General features: G+C 37.8%; 2 protein-coding genes across 3 annotated transcripts; one reads left to right on the top strand and one right to left on the bottom strand.

Annotated features, from left to right (window-relative positions):
• The first annotated feature begins 2,516 nt into the window (after window positions 1–2,516).
• LOC149839875 (protein TOC75-3, chloroplastic-like) lies at window positions 2,517–10,812 on the top strand. Its single transcript, XM_090002861.1, has 7 exons — window positions 2,517–3,667; window positions 4,271–4,492; window positions 4,602–4,709; window positions 8,182–8,373; window positions 8,483–8,731; window positions 10,007–10,261; window positions 10,337–10,812. The coding sequence occupies exons 1-7, from the start codon at window positions 2,534–2,536 to the stop codon at window positions 10,574–10,576; spliced, it is 2,400 nt and encodes a 799-aa protein (XP_089858987.1). The 5' UTR covers window positions 2,517–2,533; the 3' UTR covers window positions 10,577–10,812.
• Window positions 10,813–11,454: 642 nt separating this feature from the next.
• Window positions 11,455–18,368, bottom strand: LOC149839874 (uncharacterized). 2 transcript variants are annotated; one of them, XM_090004264.1, is made up of 5 exons: window positions 18,031–18,368; window positions 12,598–12,763; window positions 12,340–12,372; window positions 12,120–12,214; window positions 11,455–11,921 (listed from the first exon to the last, which is right to left on the bottom strand). In XM_090004264.1, exons 1-5 carry the CDS (start codon window positions 18,340–18,342, stop codon window positions 11,712–11,714), a joined length of 816 nt encoding a protein of 271 aa, XP_089860390.1. In that variant the 5' UTR covers window positions 18,343–18,368; the 3' UTR covers window positions 11,455–11,711. The 2 variants fall into 2 exon arrangements, with proteins under 2 accessions (XP_089860390.1, XP_089860391.1); XM_090004265.1 differs by lacking the exon at window positions 12,340–12,372 and having other exon boundaries at window positions 18,031–18,367.
• Between the last annotated feature and the right edge of the window lie 5,023 nt (window positions 18,369–23,391).

Here is a 23,391-nt window from a genome sequence, read left to right as displayed (position 1 = left end):
TTACTCGAGTCAGCCAGATCAGGTTGGACATCCTGCAAAAATCAAAGCTCAAACCTGACCTACATATTAACCGGGTCAGGTTTCGGTCATCTTGAATAACATTTGGGTCAGCATTTTTATGCTCATATCCAGTTGATCAGGATTGGGTCGGGTAAACCCAGCTCATTGATAGCCCTACTTGTAGTTGTGGCCATCTGAACCAAGTCACTAGTTTAAAGAAGGCCAAGTGTTTTTTTTTTTATAATTCAAGAGAAAAACCACCCATCACTGATTGCACATTGGCTGACAAAACTCTTGAGGTCTCCTCTGCTCACATGAGAGTACACCCAGCTTCAACCTCACAGCAAAGAAGATACCCATAGGTTTCGAACTTGTGACATCCCATCAACTTGGTAACATTCACAAGTCGCCCCTGTCAGATGAGTAGGGCCCTTGTGGGCATTAACAAGGCCAAGTTGTTGCACCCAACATATCGCTTGTCGAAAAAACTTCCTCTCTCTTCTTCCAGGGCTACACAAACCCAAATCCGGATCCAGTAAGATTAGTGTTGTCAATGGGTCGGTTTTTGTATCGATCATGCAGACCAACATAACACCGAATATCCAGCTATGGAAATAAAATTGCGGACCTGAATATTAACTGGGTCAACCAGAACCCGATCCAAGTAACATGCGGGTTGGGTTTGAGCTGTGATCTTTGCTACACATACTACCTGACCTCGCTGACCCGAGTTTATATATATATTTTTAAGTAAAATTATAAGTTCTAAATACTTTTTAATTATGCTGGCTAAGCTTGATATTCCATTTTCTTGATCTGACATAACTTAAACCCGAATATGAAGCTGGCTGTTTGCCATGAGTGCACCCTTATGGGTCGAGCACACCAATTTGTTGACAGCCCTAAATAAGATCCGAACCCGACATGGAAAAACTGTCTCCAGGATCAAAGACCTAGTTGCATTGGCTCTGCCTGCCATACTTATGGTTTTTATCATGGTAGCGTAAAACTATTTGGGATTAACCCTCGCCCGAGTCACCTTGCTTCGACTAAGGTGACACCCATGGGTTTTAAACCTAGACCCCTAGCGGCTTAGGCCCCATCCTACTACGCCAAACCCCTTGGCTCCTAACCTAGCTCATTTACACCCCAAGTAGAAAAATGGCAGAAACGGCTAACCAAGTTGAGTTGAGTAGTGGCCAAACCCACCCTAAGCCAAGTTCCCTAAGATGGCTCCAACCATAGGGACAAATCGCATTCTTGGGATTTTCATATCAATGGAAAATCTAATATATTTTCTCAAAAAGTAAAAAAAAAACGTCTATACATATAAAAAAACAAAAACTGTAAAAAATACTAGAATTTTGAAGCTATACAAATCATGATAATATTGCCACATAATGGAAATGAATAAGATTTTGAAAACCTGATTATATTTTCGAGATTTCATGGTTTGCTAGAATCCCTGCAAAAATTTTCATATGATTTTCAAAATCATGGCTGTATTTGTGTCTATCGGCTCCTCTATCACAGGGACGCGCCATTTTGGCTGCATTCCCCTGGTGACATGCGCGGACACGTGAATTCTGACAGTTACATGTACATTTCATATTTTAATATTTTTATTACTTTTTAATTCTATTTTATTAAAAACTATTTGTAATGTTAAAATATTCAAAATTAGTTTTTTATTGATTAAAATTTTTTAAAAATTCTGTGTTCTTGCGTCCCATTTTTTAAAAAAATTTCAAACTTTTTAGAGTTCAAACAGAATCCCGTGTCTTCTAGTTCATGAATCATTGTGACATAGATTGGCTCCAACCAAACATCGCCAACAATGAGACACCAAGCCAAAGTCAAACCGAACCGGTTTGTCGAAACTTTGTTTGGGTTATAGGTGAGAACTACGTCATAAAATGCCATCAATATTTTGAAAATGCTATATTTTTATTGTGATATTTTCAGAGGCTAATGTAATGTCAAAAAATCACAATATTTTTAAAATATTGACTTTTCTCGTGAAAATCTCAGGAAAATATAGATATATTTTAATTTTAAAATATAAAAATATAAGTAAAAACATAAAAAATGTATACAAATATATGTATCAAGTTAATAACATGATAATACCATGATAAAAACATGATATTTTCAAAATATACAATATTTTGAAAACATCGTGTTTTTATCAAGATTATATCACTTTTTGAAACTCCCGCGATAAAAATTGCACAATTTTCGAAAAACGGCCCTATATTTGTGAATGTATGGTTTGAAAGTATCGCGTTTGTAACTTGTTATTAATGCGATAAATTCAATTTCTATGGTTGTAATATGCTATCTATATCTTTGTTTGGAGTTACACTTTCAAGTCACAAGCAACCAGCGAACCCACTAGGCACCAGCTAGACTCGAGCCCACCGAGCCGAGTTATAGGTCAGGGTCCTTTGACCGAGCCCACCACCTCCTCCCCCAGGGTCTACAAAAACGCCCCGACCCAACTACTCCTTATCCCCCTCTCTCCCCCCCAGAAATGGCGTTCGCCGGGCGGCCTTCTCCGTCGTTTCCCAGCCTCACGCCGGCCGCGCCACCGGCCAGAGGGCGGAGAGCCACCACCTCCACCGTCGTCGCCTCCTCTTCCCGTGACGTCTCCTCCGGGAGCACCTCCTTCAACCTCGGCCAATGGGCGAAGAGCAACTCCTCCGCCGTCCGCAAAACCCTAGGGTTTCCCATCCTCTCCGCCTTTATCTTCCACATTGCCTCCTCCCCTAGCGGAGGAGGAGGAAGGAACTCCGGCAGTGGCGGCGGAGGAGGGGGAGGAGGAGGAGGGGGAGGAGGGGGAGGAGGAGGAGGAGGAGCGTGGTGGACGAGGTTCTTTGCCGTTCCAGCGAACGCAAAGGAGGACGAGTCGCTGGAGTGGGACTCCCACGGGCTGCCGGCGAACATCGTGATGCAATTGAACAAGCTCAGCGGGTTCAAGCGATACAAGATATCGGAGATCCTCTTCTTTGACCGGCGCCGAGGCCGGACCGTCTCCTCCGAAGATTCCTTCTTCGAGATGGTCTCGCTGCAGCCGGGGAAGGTCTACACGAAGGCCGTGCTCCAGAAGGAGCTCGAGACCCTCGCCACCTGCGGAATGTTCGAGAAGGTTGACATCGACGGGGTCACGAAGCCCGACGGAACCCTCGGGCTGAAGATCTCCTTCTCCGAGAGCACCTGGCAGTCGGCGGACAAATTCCGGTGCATCAACGTCGGGTTGATGCCGCAGTCGAAGCCGCTGGAGATGGACGAGGACATGACGGACAAGGAGAAGATGGAGTACATCCGGCGCCAGGAGGCGGACTACCGGCGGAGGATCGACCGGTCGCGGCCGTGCCTCCTGCCCATCCCGGTGCAGAGGGAGGTGGTCATGCTGCTGAAGCAGCACGGGAAGTTGAGCGCGCGGCTGCTGCAGAGGATACGGGATCGAGTGCAGAAGTGGTACCACGATGAGGGGTATGCGTGCGCGCAAGTTGTGAACTTCGGCAACCTGAACACGAGAGAGGTCGTTTGCGAGGTGGTAGAGGGGGATGTCACCCAGCTAGTTATCCAATTTCAGGATAAGCTCGGCAATGTCTGCGAGGGGAACACACAGCTTGGGGTTATCCGCAGGGAGTTGCCTCCACAGGTAACTCGTTTGTTCTTTAGTTACTTCTCTGTAAACTAGAAGTTCTCATCTTGTTGGTTGTACAGTCTAGCATCGTCATGGTAGCAAACGTCTTTCCGATCTCAGGGTATCAGAATGATCATTACCAGATTTCAATTGTCTGAAAAATTTCAGCGGAACTTCATATTGCATTGAAAGATAACCACCATTTAACTCCATTAGATATTGGAGGGTGCTCATTAGTTTACTTCGAGTAGCTAAATTTGGTGAATATTTGTAACTTGAGTACATTATTGAGTATTTATATGTGTACTTGGAGTATTCTGTAGCTTACGGTTTGTTAGTTATTATACTCTTAGCACTCTTAGTTTCATAAGTTGGTTGTTTACTGCTTCAGTGTAAAAGAATTCCTGCATGGATTCAGTGGACAAGAACTACTTTTCTCTCTTCACAATAACCATTTTACCGTTTATTACTTGGATATATTTGGGATGATCTATTATGCATGGATAATTTGATTTATCAGGTTAAGGCATATTTCATTTGTTTTGCATTTGTACATATGAGATCTGTTCTAGTTTTTCCTTCACTTGCTGACGTCTCAGTGAATTTGTCCCGATGCAGCTTCGAGCAGGACATGTTTTCAACATAGAAGCAGGGAAACAAGCACTTCGGAATATTAACTCTCTTGCCTTATTCTCCAACATTGAAGTGAATCCACGGCCTGATGAAAAGAGTGAGGGTGGGATAATCGTGGAGATTAAGCTTAAAGAACTTGAGCAGAAGACATCTGAAGTCAGCACGGAGTGGAGTATTGTACCTGGGCATCAAGGGCGGCCTACCCTAGTATGTGGTTATTGGTTATATGAACTGTTTGCTCCTTCAGTGATTGTTAACATCATGTTAATCTGGCCTATGTTTATTTCTCAAATGACTTATGCACAGCTCTTTTCAGGCATCTATCCAACCTGGTGGAACTGTTTCATTTGAACATCGGAACATAAAAGGGCTGAACAGATCCCTTCTTGGATCGGTGACTTCCAGTAACCTTCTTAATCCTCAGGTATTATTCCTTTGACTCTAAAATTTTAAATATCTCAGGGCTTGGGGAATTGATTTTGCTCATTTCCAATGCCCTGGACATTCAGAAGCCATTCTTAATGCTCTGATTGGGACTTTGATTTATGACTTGGGAAATGAATATCCAAGCCAAGTTACTTCACTAATTTTATGTGTTGATTTAATGTTAATGATTGAGGATCTTAGCTTGTATTTTATTTTATTAATAAACTTTTGTTGCTTGTGTACTACAACAATGAAGTTTGCTTGATGTTTTACAAATTCTTTGTGGTTCTTTCTGATGATTTTTTCCAACTTGTGTGCATGTTACACACAGAGGCATATCATTGTCCTTTTAAGAGTACTGGTTGTTGGCATTCAACTTTAAATGCTAGAACCATTTATATTTTTTAAATTTATTTGATAATTCTATTCTTTTAGCTGATATTTGTGTAAAAAAATTAAAACAGTGTTTTTTGGTATCTTTTCTGTTTCTTGAGCATTTATGAACTAAGTTTTTCATGACTTGTTTATGTAAGATTTTGGATCATTTCTTTTTGTTAGGATTAACTGAGTTTGTTAGAGTCTGATGAATTTCTGGTCCAGCTATCCTGTCTCAATTTAATGCAAGTCAGACATTGAAAAATCATAAAACTCATTTTAATTCCCGACGTATTTACTGTTTAGTATTATAAATTATTTCTCATGGTTTTTAGGAGCAACCCTTCTTTTGTATAGTGCATAGATTTGGAGAATGATATGTTCTATAGTTCTTTTTTGCTTTTATCTTACCATTTATAGCATTCTACCTTTTTCTGGGATTTCGCATGGAAAGAAGCATATATTGAACTTCAACAAATGCCAATATCAAACAGCATGACCTCTGCTTTGTCAGTTCTCATCATGTTACCTGTCTCCTGGTACATGTCTTTATTTGCTTGAATTCTTATCTTATGGCTATTGTAATTTTTTATTAAATAATAGATTTTGTAAATTATGTAATAAGAAAGCAATGTTGATAGTATTTTGTAAATTATATTTTATGTGTGCTTTCCTATGGATGTGGACTGATGATCGACTTCCTTTAGACTTGAATAGGCTAGAAGAAGTGTATTGGGATTTCGTTATTGTTTGGTGTTAGGATGATCCATATGTATCGTTACTATGGGGTGTTCCAATATGATACACCCCCGTATCTTATGATGCACCCCTGTATTTTACGATACACTACGATACGGGGTGTATCTTAAGATACACAGTGATAAATGCAGTTTAAATGCACTTATTTCAATTTTTTTTCGAAAACATATAAGGGCCCTTGGGGCTAGTTCATATTCATCCCTAAAGAGCTTAAGAGTGATTTAGAGAGATTTTTTTCCAGAAAAAAAGATGATATGGATGATACTCAATGATTGACGTTATCTAATTAATTTTTGTTTGAAATTAAAAAAAATAGTTATGTAAAATTTTTAAGCATTAAAAAAACACTTTTTTTTGTTTATGTAAACACATTATTATGAATCTTGTGACTTATTATCTTAGATTCGTTATTTGATATGCATATTATTTCATAGTTTGCATTTTTCTTGTGAGATTGTCATTTATAGCATATTATCTTGATTATTTAAGGTTCAATGTCTTATGCATGCCATTCATAGCACATAATTGTTTTGATATGTAATATTCCATTTCACATGGGTACATAGGTAATATTATAGTTTTATCTTATGCAATTCATCATTGTTTGATGATGTCTTTTGCATCTCATAGAGACATAAATGCTTCATATGTGATTTTATGGCTGTATTTTATGAAATTCATCATTGTTTCATGTGTTTTGATTTTTTTAGTTTTTTCCCAAGTTTTTTCTGATTTTTTTTCTGATTTTTTATTAAAACTTTATTATTTTTTATGATATGATACTATCCGATGTGATACATACATGTCTAACTTTGGGCCTGACCAATGCGGGTTAATATACGATACTTACAACCTTGGGTTTGACAGCAGATTTTCGTGGACAAAATGCAAGTAATAGTGTTGAGAACAGAAAGTACTTGTATTAAAATCTCTACAAAAGGTTTTCTACTGTCGCTATTTATGATGAGCACCTTTTTTTGAAAATCAACAATTTAGGCAAAATATCATATGCTACTTATTAACAATTTTAGTAACCTTTTAGTGAACTTTGCTGCTTCTCGTCCCACTCTTTTATACATATAGTGATGTGCACCAGTAGAGGATGGGGACAAGCATCACCTGGTAAATGTTTCTGGATATTTTTATTTTCATGTATTCCTATTCTAGATAATTCCTATGTTAGGAAGAGAGCCTTGATGGTGTCTTGATCATACAAAGTTGCAATCTGGAGTGGTAATGATTGATTCTTTTCATGGTTGGGCCAGTTAGATTCATAGTTTCACAATTTGATTTGGTTTGGTTAAATATCTTTTCATGGTTGGTTTAGTCAGGCATAGTCTTCAATGCAGATCAGTTGGTTTGAATCAGATGATTTTCTGTTGATTGTTAAATGTCAACTAGCATGCATAAGTAGGCAATTTTGAAAAGAAACAGTTTTTCTCTTTTATTCTTTAAGTTTCATTCACGACACTTCAGAGCTACAAAAGATAATATTTTGTTTTGCAGCTCCCAATTGTTATTTAATGAAAAGGTGGAGACAATATGGCCCAGGTTGCTCATCCCAAAGATAAAAATAAGAAATCCCAACTGTTACATTCTATGTTCCTAATGCCATTCTCAATGTTGTTTCTTTCTGATAGTGCTCTATATAGAGAGAAATGGAGTAATAATAACAACTGCTATTTTGTGATAGGAGAGTGGAGGCATTGAATTCTTGAACGTTATAAGTTTTAGTTTTTCACTTTTCTTGATAAGGAATACAAAAATTAAAACACATGGTGCAAAAGTAGGGAAATTCTTAGAATAATTTATAAACTATCATTTAGAATTGAATAAAAAAAGATCTGGAAAAGGCTGATATCAGTGCATGTTTAACAGAATGTGAAAGATTACAGTTAAAGTAGCATAGGGTTGTATTTAGTCAATCTGGTAAAAACTTCCTCTAAGTATCTCACAAATTACAAGTACCCTTAGTTTATTCCTGGTTAATCCTCTGGTGATATTTATTGAAAATTCTGGGCTCTGGATTCTGGAAATACCTTTAGTTTATTCCTGGTTAATATGTTGCTGTCCTCTGGGGATATTTATTGAAAATCTTGGGCTCTGGATTCTGGAAATAACACATTTACTGGAAATATTTGCACATCAGTGTCTGTAGAGAAAAAAAAACATCTAAGTTTTGGTTTGGGTCAGTCAAATAAATTCTCTTAAAGAAAATATTTATTTTATCAAATTGGTTCTGTAGATACATCTGGCATTACCGAGCGCCTTTCATGAATTCTCTTCCAAGATGTGATTCATGGTGTTCTTATCAGTTATTGTAACTTTCTGACCAGGATGATCTCGCCTTCAAGCTTGAGTATGTGCATCCATATTTAGATGGTGTTTTCAATCCTCGTAACCGTACGTTCCGTACAAGCTGCTTCAACAGTCGAAAACTGAGTCCGGTTTTCACAGGTGGCCCTGGGATGGAAGATGTGCCTGGCATATGGGTTGACAGAGTTGGTATTAAAGCAAATGTCACAGAGGTTGGTTTCTACATATCCCATTATATCCAGAGTCAGTGTATTTGGCGTAATTTGTCCCATAAAGTGAAATCTATTAATACCATAATATACTTTTTGTTTTTTTCTTCAGAACTTGACCAGACAGAGTAAGTTCACATACGGACTCATCATGGAGGAAATTACAACTCGTGATGAAACAAGTAGTATCTGCACCCATGGTGCCCGTGCATTGCCAAGTGGAGGATTAAGCATGGATGGACCTCCAACAACACTGAGCGGCACTGGCATTGATCGCATGGCATTTTTGCAGGCAAATATCACACGCGATAACACAAAGTTTGTAAATGGAACCATTATTGGGGACAGGAATGTGTTTCAGGTAGCTTCATATCTCATCTCACCTTTCGAACCATCAATACTTCAACCATAGATGACAATATCGCTGTTTTTATGGCATATAAAACATGGTTTATGTCATTCAGAAGCCTAGAAGATATTACAATGTCAACCCAAAAAACTTACTGGTGATATATCACAATAATTATGGAAACATCCTTTTCTTTTACCTGATTTTTGTGCACAGAGAAATATGGTTGTTTTTCTGGGTTTTGGTGTAGAAATATGCTATTATGCATTGGAGTTCTTGAATCTCATCACTGATGGATAAGGTTTCCTTCATTTTTCTGCTTTTCATTCTTTTCTATTCTCAGTGAATGAACTTATGTTTCACCATCATGTACTTTTCTGATTTTTATTATATTGCTTTTTCCTTTTTCTCCTCCACTTAGCAATCTGAAAATTTTGCCTTGGTTATCCTGAACAAACTATTCAGAAGTGTTCATTTGAATCATGGGAGGCAGAAGCAGATGATGGAAGATGAGCGGTAGCATCTTTTGTTTTCTGCAGGCTGTTTCTTGTTGTCCACCTTACATTTTGTGTTAGTCAACCATGCAGCGATGAATGTTTAGTGCTTTTAATAATGAAAAGACACCCATTTTTTACTTTTTTTTTGAGTTTATGTTTTCATTGACTGGTTGATATTTAGTTTGCACTTCTGCATTTACTTGTAAAAGCAGCACTACATGGAATGTTTAAATGTTTGAGTGTTTTACATGCCTCCATAATCCCAAACAATCTTTCAAAAGTGTTTGTTTGATTCATGGGGGCAGAAATGGAGAGCCTTCTGATTTCTGGGGGCTCTCATAGTAGCTTGCCATACAGTGTTCTTTATGAATACTTCGAGCCATTTGTTTCAGTAACATTTTTCACACCTTATGTTATCATTTGAAATCTTTCAAACAGGTGATGCAAGATGCCAACCATTGTTCCTAATCTTGTTATTCATGAAACAACAAAAAATTTTATCACGTTCAACTTGTGGTTTTCCTACTTTTTCTTTTTGTGCTTATTGCCGTCATTGTTAGGTAATTTGTTATTCGTTCCTAGAGGTCCTGCTGAACTTGTTTCTGCAGTGACTTTTGGTTGGCATGTGTTCTTTGGAAGCCATTGTTAGTCACTTCTGAAAGAAGTTATTTATACCAAATCAGGCTTTTCTGAGATGAATATACGTATGTAACTTATTTATTGAAATAAAAGAAAATGAGCATAGTGAATTCTTTTCATCTAATTGACACATTTTGCTTCTATGTTGCAGCTGGACCAGGGTCTCGGTATTGGGAACAAGTTTCCATTCTTCAACCGTCACCAGCTGACTGTAACTCGTTTCATTCAGCTGAAGCAAGTGGAAGAAGGCACCGGGAAGCCACCACCTCCAGTGATGGTCCTCCATGGACATTATGGTGGGTGTGTTGGTGACCTCCCTAGTTATGATGCGTTCACTCTCGGTGGTCCCTACTCTGTCAGAGGCTATAACATGGGCGAGTTGGGTGCTTGCAGAAGCATTCTTGAGGTAAGATATACCTGCTCTATCATGATCTTTTCATTGCTTTGCAAATTAACTAATTCTTGTTTTTTTCATACTTAGCTCGCTGCAGAGCTGCGGATACCAATAAGGAACACTCACGTGTATGCTTTCGCCGAACATGGAAACGACCTAGGGAGTTCCAAGGATGTGAAAGGGAACCCAACTGAATTTTTCAGGCGTGTAGGCCATGGTTCTTCTTATGGTGTTGGCATGAAGCTGGGTCTAGTTAGAGCTGAATATGCTGTTGACCACAATTCCGGTACTGGCACTGTGTTCTTTCGTTTTGGAGAGAGATTTTGAGGCAGGGTTGGTGGCGCGAACAGTGCACTGGTGTTGCCTTTGGAGTTGGAAATTTTGTTTAAATTGTTTGTTTGTTTTGATGATTCGACGAAATAGGGTTACTTGTAGACAAATAATTGGCTTTGGGTTCTACAAGATTATCGAGTTGTTATTTGATGCAACGATGAACAGACCTTGTTTGATTAAGATTATCATGTTAATGCATACCATGATGAGCAGACCTTGTTTGATAGTCACCTTTGTTCGGTTATGTGATTGGGTTATTTACAAAAACATAAGTTTAGTTTTATAATTCAAATTCTTACCCAGAAAAATGCATGCCATGTTTTATCTTCATATCAAAATTTCAGATACATACCTGTGGTAACTTTCTTTTAATCATGGTAAAAATCAATAAACTTCAAAATTTACCAATTTTGCCCTCATTAAATTCTCTTTACCCATTTTACCTCATTCATCTCTCTCTCTCAGCCTGGCCAATGCTAATCCCTAGGAATTCTCACTAGAGATATGATCTATACACATTGTGGTGGTAGAACTACAATTAGCGTCTGCAGTGGTATTGTTATGGGAAACTGCCATTGCGCACATATTTGCCCTGGATCCGCAATAAACTAATACTCTATCAGCTCATTCCTTTTAATTTTCGTATGTGGTTGCCTTTGATAATGTGTAAGGCGTCTGAATAATTCATTCCTCATATGCTGTTAATGAAAATCCATCTTAAACATATCAGATTAGTGTTTTATAAAACGTCTACGTCTGAAAACTTGTGATATTTTCAGCTACAAGAGCGTTCTGAAAATTAGACATTCTTTACCTCTTCGATAAAGTGTAACTTTCATCATCAGTGTTTGCCATAAAGCATGTCGCTAATTACTACAGCAAAATAATTGTTCTTGCTCATTGATTGAGAGAGAGAGAGAGTTCCTGCAAATGAACATGGATGATGATGGGTATGAATATGAATTATAAAAATATGCAGTGTATGTTTTCGTAAATAACCGTGTGATTACAAAAAATAGAATTGGGCCCTTTGGTAGTTTATGAGAACATGATACAAAGCAGAGAAGACAGTAGATGCCGTTTTAGGTGAGCTTCCACTCACAGCCTGCAAGTGAGAAATGCCTTCCTCTTAAAGACCGAGCTCCTTTTTCAGTTGAACAAGTGCAGCTTCAATCTCATCAATGTTTTCTTCTATACTGCTTGTGTCACTGCTTTTGCTTGTCTTCTCTCCCCTTTCTGTCCGAGTTTCATTTGCAGTGTCATTGTCCTGAATATTGGCATTTGAATCGGTGATATTGAGCTCCTTCTCTAAAAACTCAACGAATTCTTCACCAATGTCCTGTTGACAGAACACCAAGAAATATTGTGAGTTTTGTTCAATGTGAAGATTCCATGTTTGTGTCTGGGCACTTCAATGTGCATTCTCTGCATGGCTAGCTCAATGGTGCAAGTGCATGCATAGCTTCACTGCCGGTGAATAACAAATGAGGGACACATGCATGTGCATGCATATATATGTTGTGTGTGTGAAACTCACCGCCAATTCTTCCCACAAGCCCTTTGGTTTCCCTTGTGAATTGATGCTTGCTTCCCAGTTCCAGAACTCTGTTTGCAGGTCCCTAAATAAGTCCTCTGTTCCGTCAACATTAAGAGGAGAAGAATTCAAAACGTGTTTTTCACAGCAGATGCCAACTACTATAAATAACAAAAATGTGTTTTTTCAGTCTGCCCTCCAAAGGGTGCAGCAATCCCTCTACCTATTGTTATTTGAACATCTCTCAAAAAATCACCTGCAGCATAAACAGTTAATATAAGAATTACATATCAACCATAGCATTAACTGCTTTTGTATAGCATATGGTTGACGTTTTAATAATTTACATAGCCTACGTGACCATATTAAAGATATATGATCAAAGCAATTGCAAACTCTTTTATTAGTGTTTGGGATTTAGGAAATCAACAGAGGAGATTGAAAGAGCATGGCTGAGAATTTCATAAAGAACAATTCTTACCAAAGCCATAAAATTCTTCCTCTTCCTGGCTGTTCCAAATACCATCCCTTTCACTCGAATAATATTCTGACTGGTGGTCCTGATAATCATACTTGCGTCGAGATTCGGAATTCAGAATGGTGTTGTATGCATGCTTGATTCGCATAAACTTTTCCTGGGCATTTGCCTATATAATAAACAAGGCAGGAATTAACGTAAACACAATAAAGAATAAAGAATAGAATCTGTGGACAATTCAGTAGCCACATCAAGAGAATGCTTGTTAAACAAAGCTGGATTGTCTAAGGCAAACATGGCTTGATAGAAGAATTGGTATGCAACAGTGATGGAGAGTCTAATATTACCATGTCAATGACCAGAAATGGAGGATATGTTTCTGTGTCCGAATCTTTTCATTAAAAAGAATCAGAAACAAAGAATTTTCTGTGCATGACATTCAACAGTCTGAGGCTCATAAATTAATCCTGTTTTCTTTCTTCCTTTTCTTCATCAATGGATAGAGTCGGGAATGAGGTTATAGACAAGAGGGGTGTGCGACAAGTGCTTCAAGAAGAAAAACACTGATATGCATCAAGTGGAACTCCTTAAACGTGTTTCCTTTGCAAAGCAAGCTGCAGTATAGCCCTGGTTGGATTCAAATATGATACCTCTCATGGAACATGGTTTGATCTTGTCAACCCAGCTATCACACTTGACCTGACACAAATTTTCAGATATAACTACATCTGACACAAGGGCGGAATACCTGTAAACATTAAATGTGACTTTTGAGTTCCAAAACTCTATGAAACTATTATTACTATTGCTGGGCTGGAAAATTTTGTAGATCAGGTATAAACATCCTACGGTCCTACCTGAAGGGGATTTTAGAGTTGCAATTGATGCTATTATCCTAAAAAACTAATACACTATAATAAATGAAAAGGGACATCCCCTGCTGAAGGTCATGAATAATTACCACGGCGCAAAAGATTGTATCCTTCTTGCATAAGACAAAGAAAATAGAAAAGCCCATATGGGCTCTGAAAACCTGGCTAGGTGGATTGGCTTAATGCATTCAAGTTGAAGGACATTAAGTGTTTGATAGTTGATGCATGCATCCCTTGTGGCAAGGCTGAAGCCAATGGGAAACTACCCCCGGTGGGGGTGTGAGTGGGGGTTTGGGGGAGAGGGTGAGGGAGTAATCGTGCAGTTTTACACCACGAACACTAAAATAAGGCCATGGTCAATGTTGCATCTCTCAACCTGCACCGAGGGTCCGAGATGCCCAAACCATAGAAGTGGTTTCTCCCCTTGTTAGAAAAAGAAAAAAGAGACTAAAGAAAAAGATATAAAAGTTCATGTGACACCAGCATACCTCCTCAAGCACATTCGGGCCTCCAAACTTTGTTCTGTTTCAAAATTTGTTCTCAAAAAGATGCATGAGAAGCCAATCCTTTATTACTAGATTTTAGCTGGGCGTTGCAGATGTTCCTCAACAAATAAGATATGTATGTTTTTTACAGCCAAAACATGAGCAGTATTGGTAATATAATACCATCCCATTGGCATCTATTATCACCATCATCATCGATATTTTGAAAATATCACGATAATATTGGTGAAATCAAGTCAGCCGATATTATCTGCAATTTATCATGATATTTTCAAATTATTTTTAGTACTTAAGCTATCACGATAATACCACAATATTTTTGGGATTTTTTTTTTATATTTTAAGCATACATTTCCTATTTTTTTTTTTTTTATATTTTAAAACCTTCTAAAACTTATTTCTTTCTATTTTTGCAAGAAAAATCATGCAAGACTATTATTTTCTTATTAATTATATATTTTTCAACTCCCGAGATTTTCCAACTTTTGAAAATCTCTCTGATAAATACCCTGGCCGAGAAAATACCTTGAATGATATAGGTGACTATGATTATCACTACAGCTCAGGTAAAATCAAGACAGAAGACTCACAATACATTAATGATGCAACATAAAATGTGTAACTATGCAGAAATAAATGGAAAACAAATGCAAGGAAATGAAAAACAGCAATTATTTAAATTCTATAAGAACAGTTAATAAGAGTTCATATCATCTAGGTATTTCATTAGAAAATGCTCCCACCTAGGTTTTTTTCTGTTTACTTTTTTAAAATTTTATCCAATGGTAGAACTCAATTATAAACCCATCACTGCAACTAGAAAAAAGAAAATGCAGAAAAGGAATACTAATTAAATGTATGCTACTCATCTTCAGTTTTTCATTATAGAGTGCGACTAGAATGTGTTAAGAACTATCTAAAAGGAAACATTTAATACTAGAGTCTAGAACTATGAGCTGTTATAACTTGGTTAAATATGTGGCCTCAATGTTTGAGTCCCAATCTACATAACTGACTGATAAGACATACTTCCCAGTGATGATTATTATTTTCCTCAGATTACCATTTGCAAATGAGGCATATCAAGTTATCAACCATCTATTTGCACCATTCTCTCCAATATTATTCTCATGACAATATCAGTATGGCTTTATCCCTCAAGAATACAAGGCTACTCATTTTTCTTGAGGAAGTTCAGTGCTTTTTGAAATACATTATTTACATGGTATATAACATCTAAATGCTGCATTAGCAACTAGGAATTACCGTGATAATCAAAGAAACATAACATGATAAGAGTTTAAAACCAACTCCAGAACCTTCAATTCAATGAAATAAAGTTCACAGATATAAGCATAACGTCTTCATGTGTGCAGACATGGACATTAAGTGATAACTGTATTCTTGAAGGACTCTCATCTTTCATAAAATATTCCATGGAACTATATACTAGAATTTTCCAAAACCTCTTGTATTAATTGTAGAAATAAGTACAATTTGAAGAAATAGAAGTGCAGTGCCCAACGCCTATTGTGTGTGTCAGAGATTTCTCCTTTGTGTGTATCAGATCTGGGTCAGTTGCAAATTTCACGAGTGAGAATGACTTGTTTTTCTTCTCTAAGTCAACCACGATGAATCAAATCGTCTCTCATTAGTCCATGGAGACCCATAGTTCTCACAGATCATTTCTTTGTGTCATATGAAATGGAAGCATAACCATCAGTAATTGCTAAATATTTTCTCCTAGATTTGTTAATAGAAAACTTCATTGTTTTAGCTCCTTTCCAAATTTGCAATTTCCAATAAACATGACAAGGAGAGATTTAATCTAGACTATTGTTGTAAGATTTATATTCTCATTGCACAGATTTTACCTAGTCTATGTCACACGGACTCGGCTAGGGGGTCAACGCACCCACGTTGACACGCCCCGACACGGGTGCGGCTTCGGACACAGGGCGGACTCAGTCAACGCACCTGGGCCGAGTCCGTCCACTTTATAGACTCGGTCAACGCACCTGGGAGAGGGGAGGCAGGAGGTCGGCGACCTCCTACTGGCGTCTCCAACGAGCTGGGAGACGAGGAGGGTGTGTGTGTCGGGATTTACCAGAGGGGAGCGAGGCCGTCGGCGAACAGAAGAGGACGAGGGAAGGAGAAGAAGAAGATGACAGAGGAAGAAGAAGAAGACATGAAGAGGGGGAAGGTTGCGGCGACGTGGCTCCTATGACTATTGCTGGCGAGGAGAATCCGTGGAAGAGGAAGGAGGAGATACTGGTCGGGGCTGCCTGGGGGTCGTCGTGTGTGTCTGCCGGACACAAGGAGGAAGAGGGTGACAGAGGGGGTACGAGCAAGGGAGGAGAAAGGGAGGTGGCCAGCGAGGGCTCCGGCGAAGCTGCAGGAGCGGGGGCGGTGGTGGTCGGACAGGAGAGGAGAGAGGGCAGGCGGCAGAGGAGGGGAGGGTTTTCTCGAATGAGAAAACCCTAACCACCTTCTATTGTCCAGACCCGACTCGGATCTAATCATTTTTTTCTATATATATATTTAAAAAAAATTATATATATAGCCGAGTCCCCGTGTCCAAAATTTTTGAAATTGCGCCGCACCCGTACCCGCACCCATGTGACATAGTATCTACTACCTAGTTTGATTTCTAAAATGCTATTATATGAAGTGTGTCTTCCCAAAGGAAATAATGAAGAAGAATTTACGTGTTAACGCCACCCAATCTTTATCTTCCAAAATATTCTTTGAATTTTTCTCCTAATCAAGCTAAAGATTAGCATATCTCCATCATTCATTATATGCAGCATTGGGACTCTGTTTCTGACATATAAGTAGTAGCACACACTATCAAAACTGACATCTGGATGCAATCATGTGTCCAAAATCTGTCAACTCAGCTCATTTTCCTCTGCTAATCAAATTGATTTAAAAAGACGCCAAACAGTAGAAAGACCAAAGCCAAGCATAATATTCTCATCCATGTGCCCTTGAATTGGAAATTCTCACTTAACAAAGAGCACAGCTCAAGAATTTGACAATAGTTAGCAACACGTGAAACAGAAAAAATCGTTAAATACTGAATACGTTATTGGAAAGGTCTCGTGTTCAAAAAGACGGCTGAGAAAAATGGCATAAAAGAAGTAATTTCAAAAAAATCGGTAAACAATACATATGGGTTTAATTCCGTTTAAATTTTATTAAACGGGGGTAAAAAAAATGGGCATGTATATGAGATTTTTCTATGAGAAACAAGTTAAGATACAAGAACAATGAAATTCAGATTCAAGAATCATTTTGATTTGAACCCAAGAACTGATCTAATTGGACCCATATTTGAGTTTTTTTAAAAAGTATTTTCTTTAAATGTAAGTTTCCTTGTTCTAAACGCTTCTCTCAAAAGAAAGCGTTTTTTGCAGATTTTTGTAAAAAAGACGGAGTTTCATTTGTTTTTCATTTAAAAAAAAGGAAGAGTTTTGCTAACTATGAATTTGACACATCTGAGTTACGATTTTGGGTTTGATACTTCACTTCCATCCTTCATGATCTAGTATTCTTAGGAATGGTTCCAAAGAATCAGCAATACCAGGCAGACTACAACAGTATTAGTTCCACTGCTATTGTCGATTTTCCAGAATCAAATAACAAAGATTGAACTACTATATTTTTCATATTGGGTAGGCAGTCTGCGCAAACATGCATTGCCAAGATGAGGAAAAGGAGAAGATATTAAGCTTTCATAGGCATTAGAAAATTTCACCCATTCTTTTCTTAGTCCATAACCTCAACTATGTTCTATAAATTTGAAACCTCAACTACTTTCATCAAAACGAAGAATACCCAAAACCCAACATCATATTCATACGTTCCAAGAATTCATCACATGCAAAACCCCAACTAGTCTATAAACCAAAAGCCTTGTTTCACCAAGCATAGTTTCCAATACAGCAAAAAAAATCACTTCCCACAAAAAACCCACCTCCAATAAAAAACAAATTCCGATTATGAACATTAGAAACAGAAGAGAGCAACATCTCAATGAAAGAATTGATGGGTACCTCTTTGTTGACATCAGGGTGGTATTTGAGAGCCAATTTTCTATACGCACGCTTGATTTCTTGAGGAGTTGAGGATGGTGAAACACCCAATACATCATATGGGGGCTCCCTAGAAACTGCCCTCACAACTATTGCCTTCCTCTTCCTCCATAGGCATCTAGAGCTCGTTGGTGACGGTGAAGAGAGTTCAAAATCATTCCTAAGAAGGATCCCACAACTGGGTTTTCGAAGAGGGGAATGGATAAACCGGGCAATAGGGAATAGAGGTGGAGGAGATGACGAGATGGATATTACAGGAAACAGCATTCCCATGCATGTTCAACTCCCTCTTCTCCCTTGTTTGGTGCAAGATCCTCATCTTGAGGAGGTCCTCCTCTTGTTTTCTTACCGTGGATAATGATTTGTAAGTATATACCAAAATTTTACTGTTTTATTTCGTATATGAACGGGTCGGATTGAGTTCCGCCTTCCATGCTTGTAGAAAACATACTGGCTACAGTCGAATGCACCGTACACTAGCACAGACTTACAGGGGTGAGTGAGCTTTAGCTGATTAATTTGATCTCACTGATGTGTTGGGGAAAAATCGTTATGGATTAAATATGTTTTGAAATTTGTATTTTGTAAAGGGTAAATATTTGATACTATTTGGGTTACACAAAGGATATGCATTAAGCCCTTTCCTATTTGCTATAGTGAAGGACGAGCTTACAAGATCAATTCAAGAAAATGTGCCGTGGTTCATGTTGTTTGCTGATTATATTGTTTTAATTGATGAGACTAGAGCTGGGGTTAATGCTAAGTTAGAATTATGGAAGCAGACATTAGAAGCCAGAGGTTTTAAGTTGAGTAAGAGTAAGACAAAATATATGAAATGTCGATTTAGTAAGCCACTAAGTAGTGATGAGAGTGTAGTGACGCTTGTTGAGCGAGAAATACCGATGGATGATTGTTTCAAATATTTGGGATCTATCATTCAAAAGAATGAAAAAATTGATGAAGATGTAAATCATATGATAAAGGTTGGGTAGATGAAATAGAAAAGTGCAACTGGAGTGTTGTGTGATCGTAGAATGCCATTGCGGTTGAAAAGAAAGTTATATAGGACAACAATTAAACCCGCTTTACTATATGATACGGAATGTTGGGCTGCCAAGAGACATCATATTCAAAAAATGAGTATAGCTGAGATGTGCATGCTTAGATGGATGTGTAGAAATACAATAAAAGATAAGATTCGAAACAGGAAGATACTCAAGAAGGTAGGCATTGCATTCATTGAAAATAAGATGAGAGAGAATCATTTACGGTGGTTTGAACATATTCAACGAAGGCCTAATGATGTTCCAGTTAGAAGGATAGAGAAATGAGATAATATATTAGTTAAAAGAGGTCGGGGTAGGCCTAAGAAGACTTGGATGAAGATGATAAGAAAGGATATGAATGCTTTGAACCTCACCGAGGACATAGCATTGGATAAAAATGATTGAAGGAGAAGGATTCATGTGGAAGACCCAAAATAATTTTCTTTTTTGGTTCATATCGCCGACCCCATTTTTTTTGGGATGAAGGCGTAGTTGTTGTGTTTGTTGTAAATATTTGGTACTAATGAAAGTACAACCTTGTTGAGTAAAAATGACCTTCATTTTCATATTACTTTCATTTTTTGGTAGATCAAACCCTATAGATGTGATCTAACATGGTTTGTTTAGTAGGAAATATGACATGTAAGAAGGTGATCAATAACCTGCAATGTACCAAAACTTCACTAAATAAAGCATGGCATTCTTACATTGGAAAAACCATGATCCAAAACTTTATCTTAAACAAACAAATCATGATGAACACATCTATGTGGTTGGATTGAGTAGATATTGCACTTATAATTTCTAGTTCAATAGTTCAGTACCTTCATTAGTACAAAATATTAACCTTTTTTGTTTTCTGAAAATAATATTAACTCCTTTCTTAACATTGATTTTTGAAGCTTATTGGCACTAAATAATTGGACGATTTAAAGCATGTTTTGACTGAAGAAACAAGCCATATAGATTGTGTCCATAGGTCATAATCCCCAAAGAACCAAAAAAATGCAAGAAAAAACAGATGGTATTTGCTAGAGTGTATGGTACAGTTGAGTATAGCTAATGTGAGCCCCATGTGTGCATTTATCAATAATGACATACACACAGTAATCTAATTTTGATTCGGTTTAATAAGAGGCATGTGAGATTCAGATCCGAATTGTATTTACTTTATTGAGTATAAATAGATGCAAACTCCAATTGGGTTTTAAAAAGGGAATTGATATTTTCCTTCTTTAGGGTTTGAAAAATTATATTCATCTGGCTGGAATGAGCTATACTGAATCTGGCTGAAGAGTGTCCTGTGGGCCCAAACCTGATCTTTTGACATTATCATAGAAGATCCAGTATTATGGTTAATCTCATCTGTGCTGTCAGAGACGGACCCTGATGCTAGGTGTATTCGTCTCAATTTGTCATCTTGTACATTTGATCACGTGAGCGCCATAGTGTTTTTTGATAGGCAAGCTGCGTTAGTCAGACCCCATCAGCTATACAATGTACCATTGGGTTTTGAATTGCAACGTCCCAACCAATGTTGTTAGTATCGGTGCATATTGGCAGATATACATATCGTATTGGCAGAAAATCGATACGATACTAACCTCAATTAGTTATTTTTTAATAAATATAAAATGCTAAAATTTATTTTTTAATATTATTTTAATGGTTTTAACACGTCATGTTTTGATTGATACAAAATATTTTTTAATTATTTTTAGCCAATTCAAAATGATTCACCTTAATACTGGCAAATCACTACAAGAAAATAAGTGATTAGCGACGAAATTTAGCGACAGAATAATTCCGTCGTTAGTTAGCGACAGATTAACGAGAGAAACACATCTGTCGCTATAATCAATGAAATTTACGAAAATAGCGACGAAATATATCCCGTCGCAAAATCCGTCGCTAATTAGCGACAGATTTTGCGGGAGAATATTTTATCGTAATGGATGCACCATTTAGCGACGTCTTTTACGACGAAAAATATTCCATCGCGATTTAGCGACGAAATTGGCGACAAAATATATTCCATCGCCATTTTCGTGTTTTGATTTACGACTTCCGTCACTAAATGTCGCATAACCCCTAATCACAACCCTCTTTTTCTTTTCTTCTTTCGTTGCTCCCGCTCCCGCCCGCCGCCCTCTCCCTCCCGCCGCCCTATCCGTCGGCCTCTCTCTGGCCCCCACCGTCCACCGTCGTCGGCTGCCAATCCCCGTTAGCCTTCCGCCGCCGCCAGGTAAATTTTAAAACTACTGTTCCGGCAGGGGGGTCGACCCCCTGCTGTTCCTTCGACTGATTTTTCTAGCCTCGTGAGTAGTAGCCGTGGAGAGCGTTGTTGCACGAGAAGACGAGCAGAGATTGCCCCCACAAGGAGGCTTGTCCGTGTGCTGTGGGAATGAGAATCTGTTTGAGATCTTTGAATGTTATCAGTTGAAATTAAATGTCATATTTTGTTGGTTAAAACTGAAATATCGTTGCTTAGAAATCTGTACTGAATCGTGCTTAATGCATGAATGTGGTGTTTCTGACAGAATCCTCTTTGATACAGTGTGTGTGGGGTTTCAGTTCATAAGACTCTGTTGTAGGAGTCCTATATACGTTTGATATTGCTTATTCATATGGGACTGATATGCTTATGACTGTTTATTTCATTATTGATGGATTAAATCAGAAAACTGCATGTTAATTGTTCAGTATTTGTTTTATATGATATATCTTGTTGTTTTCACGATTTATCGTGTTGAGAATTGCAAGAAAATTCATGCCAAAATGAGGTTTCGAGGCACACACAACGTGTTTGATGAAATGGCTCAATGAACTAAAATTTGTCATGCTGGTATGAATTTTGTCGTGTGTTTGCAGATTCATATTCATATATGTTGCATGCATTCAGGGATTAAAATTTTGTGCTCGATTATATGCTTAATTAATTTGTTTCCAAAACTCCCACGTATAGTTAATTTGTGATTGATAGTGCTTCTTGTTGGGATGGTAGTTTGTTAAGTGTGCGTTTGTGAGTATTCATTGTTTGGGAACAAGGTCATTTAGTGTAAGGTCTTCACAATAGGATTGTTTCTTCAATGATATCATAATCCACTACAGTTCGGTAATAGGGCCAACATACCCACTTTGTCACATTCTTACATAGTTTAATTTAGGTATTGCTTGCATGTTTTAGCATAGACTGTTTACATTTACTGATTTAAGACAGGTGAGCTTTATTGACTTCGGTATTAATCTCTAGTTATGGGTATAGTTAGTATACATTTGTCTAATTAGGCATCGTTAGTTTAAGGCATATATGTTATTTACGTACACTTGTGTCGTTTAGCTTTCATGTTCCGTGTCTTATAGATTTTGTTTCCATCACTCTCTCTTTCATCTCTTGCCGATAGGTACTCTCTCTCGTTTGTCTCTCTTTATGTCTCTCATCTCTCTCTTTGTCCATTTCTCTCTCTCTCTGCATGTTCTTTTTTATACTCTCTTTATCCATTTGAATGTATTGCAATAATTGATGTGAATGATTTGAATGTATTATAATACTTGATGTGAATTATTTGAATGTATTGTATGACATTTATTATTTGTTAGAATATGGTTCGTGGAGGTTACAATGGTCGTTCATCCAGTAGTAGCCAGACCCAACCTTCATCTTCACGGGATCCTGTGATAGGTATATCATTTAACTAATTGGATGCTTGATTAGTTAAAATGTGCATTCTCAAAATTTCTAACGTATTTTTTTACAGATGATGTTTCTCCTGTACACGACCCACCTACACAAGTTGATCACACAAGTCAGGAGCCAACACAGGATGCAAGGTCTTCTCAGTCTAGCACAAGAAGACTCATTCAAATAGTGTATATCGATAATCGACCGTAAGTATTTCATTTTCAATTATTGCATATCTTATAAATATTTTATATTAATATTTACTGTGTACCAATTCATATATAACACGAGGTTTGAGCCACAAAAAGTAGTACGCGAGATTAGAAATTCACTTCTTCAACATCTACCAGGACCAGTCGCTCAATGGAAAGAGTATCCAAAAGAGATGATAGATAGATTATAGTCCTCATTCACGGTATACAGTTGTTTCTCATAGTTAATGTGTTTCATATTTACATTTTTTTTAGTCATGTCTACTAACTTTCTGAAAATATTTGTAGGCTTCGAATCGCTTCGCAACTACGATGGAGGAAAATGATGCAAGGAAGGTGTGACAGAAGGTGACTGCCAATCGATTTGCAGACATACTGCACA

This window comes from Nuphar pumila, chromosome 4 (assembly GCF_984573655.1).
Source record: "Nuphar pumila chromosome 4, dmNupPumi1.hap1.1, whole genome shotgun sequence".
In the NCBI taxonomy this organism is placed as follows: domain Eukaryota; kingdom Viridiplantae; phylum Streptophyta; class Magnoliopsida; order Nymphaeales; family Nymphaeaceae; genus Nuphar; species Nuphar pumila.
This window is presented reverse-complemented; position numbering and strand designations above follow the sequence as displayed.

Coding starts and splice junctions, on each gene's coding strand:
- LOC149839875 (XM_090002861.1), top strand. CDS start 2,534: ATGGCGTTCGCCGGGCGGCCTTCTCCGTCGTTTCCCAGCCTCACGCCG. Junction 3,668..4,270: donor GCAGGGAGTTGCCTCCACAG/GTAACTCGTTTG, acceptor GTCCCGATGCAG/CTTCGAGCAGGACATGTTTT. Junction 8,732..10,006: donor GGGACAGGAATGTGTTTCAG/GTAGCTTCATAT, acceptor TCTATGTTGCAG/CTGGACCAGGGTCTCGGTAT.
- LOC149839874 (XM_090004264.1), bottom strand. CDS start 18,342: ATGGGAATGCTGTTTCCTGTAATATCCATCTCGTCATCTCCTCCACCT. Junction 12,764..18,030: donor ACCCTGATGTCAACAAAGAG/GTACCCATCAAT, acceptor TTTATTATATAG/GCAAATGCCCAGGAAAAGTT. Junction 12,215..12,339: donor AGATGTTCAAATAACAATAG/GTAGAGGGATTG, acceptor TTGACGGAACAG/AGGACTTATTTAGGGACCTG.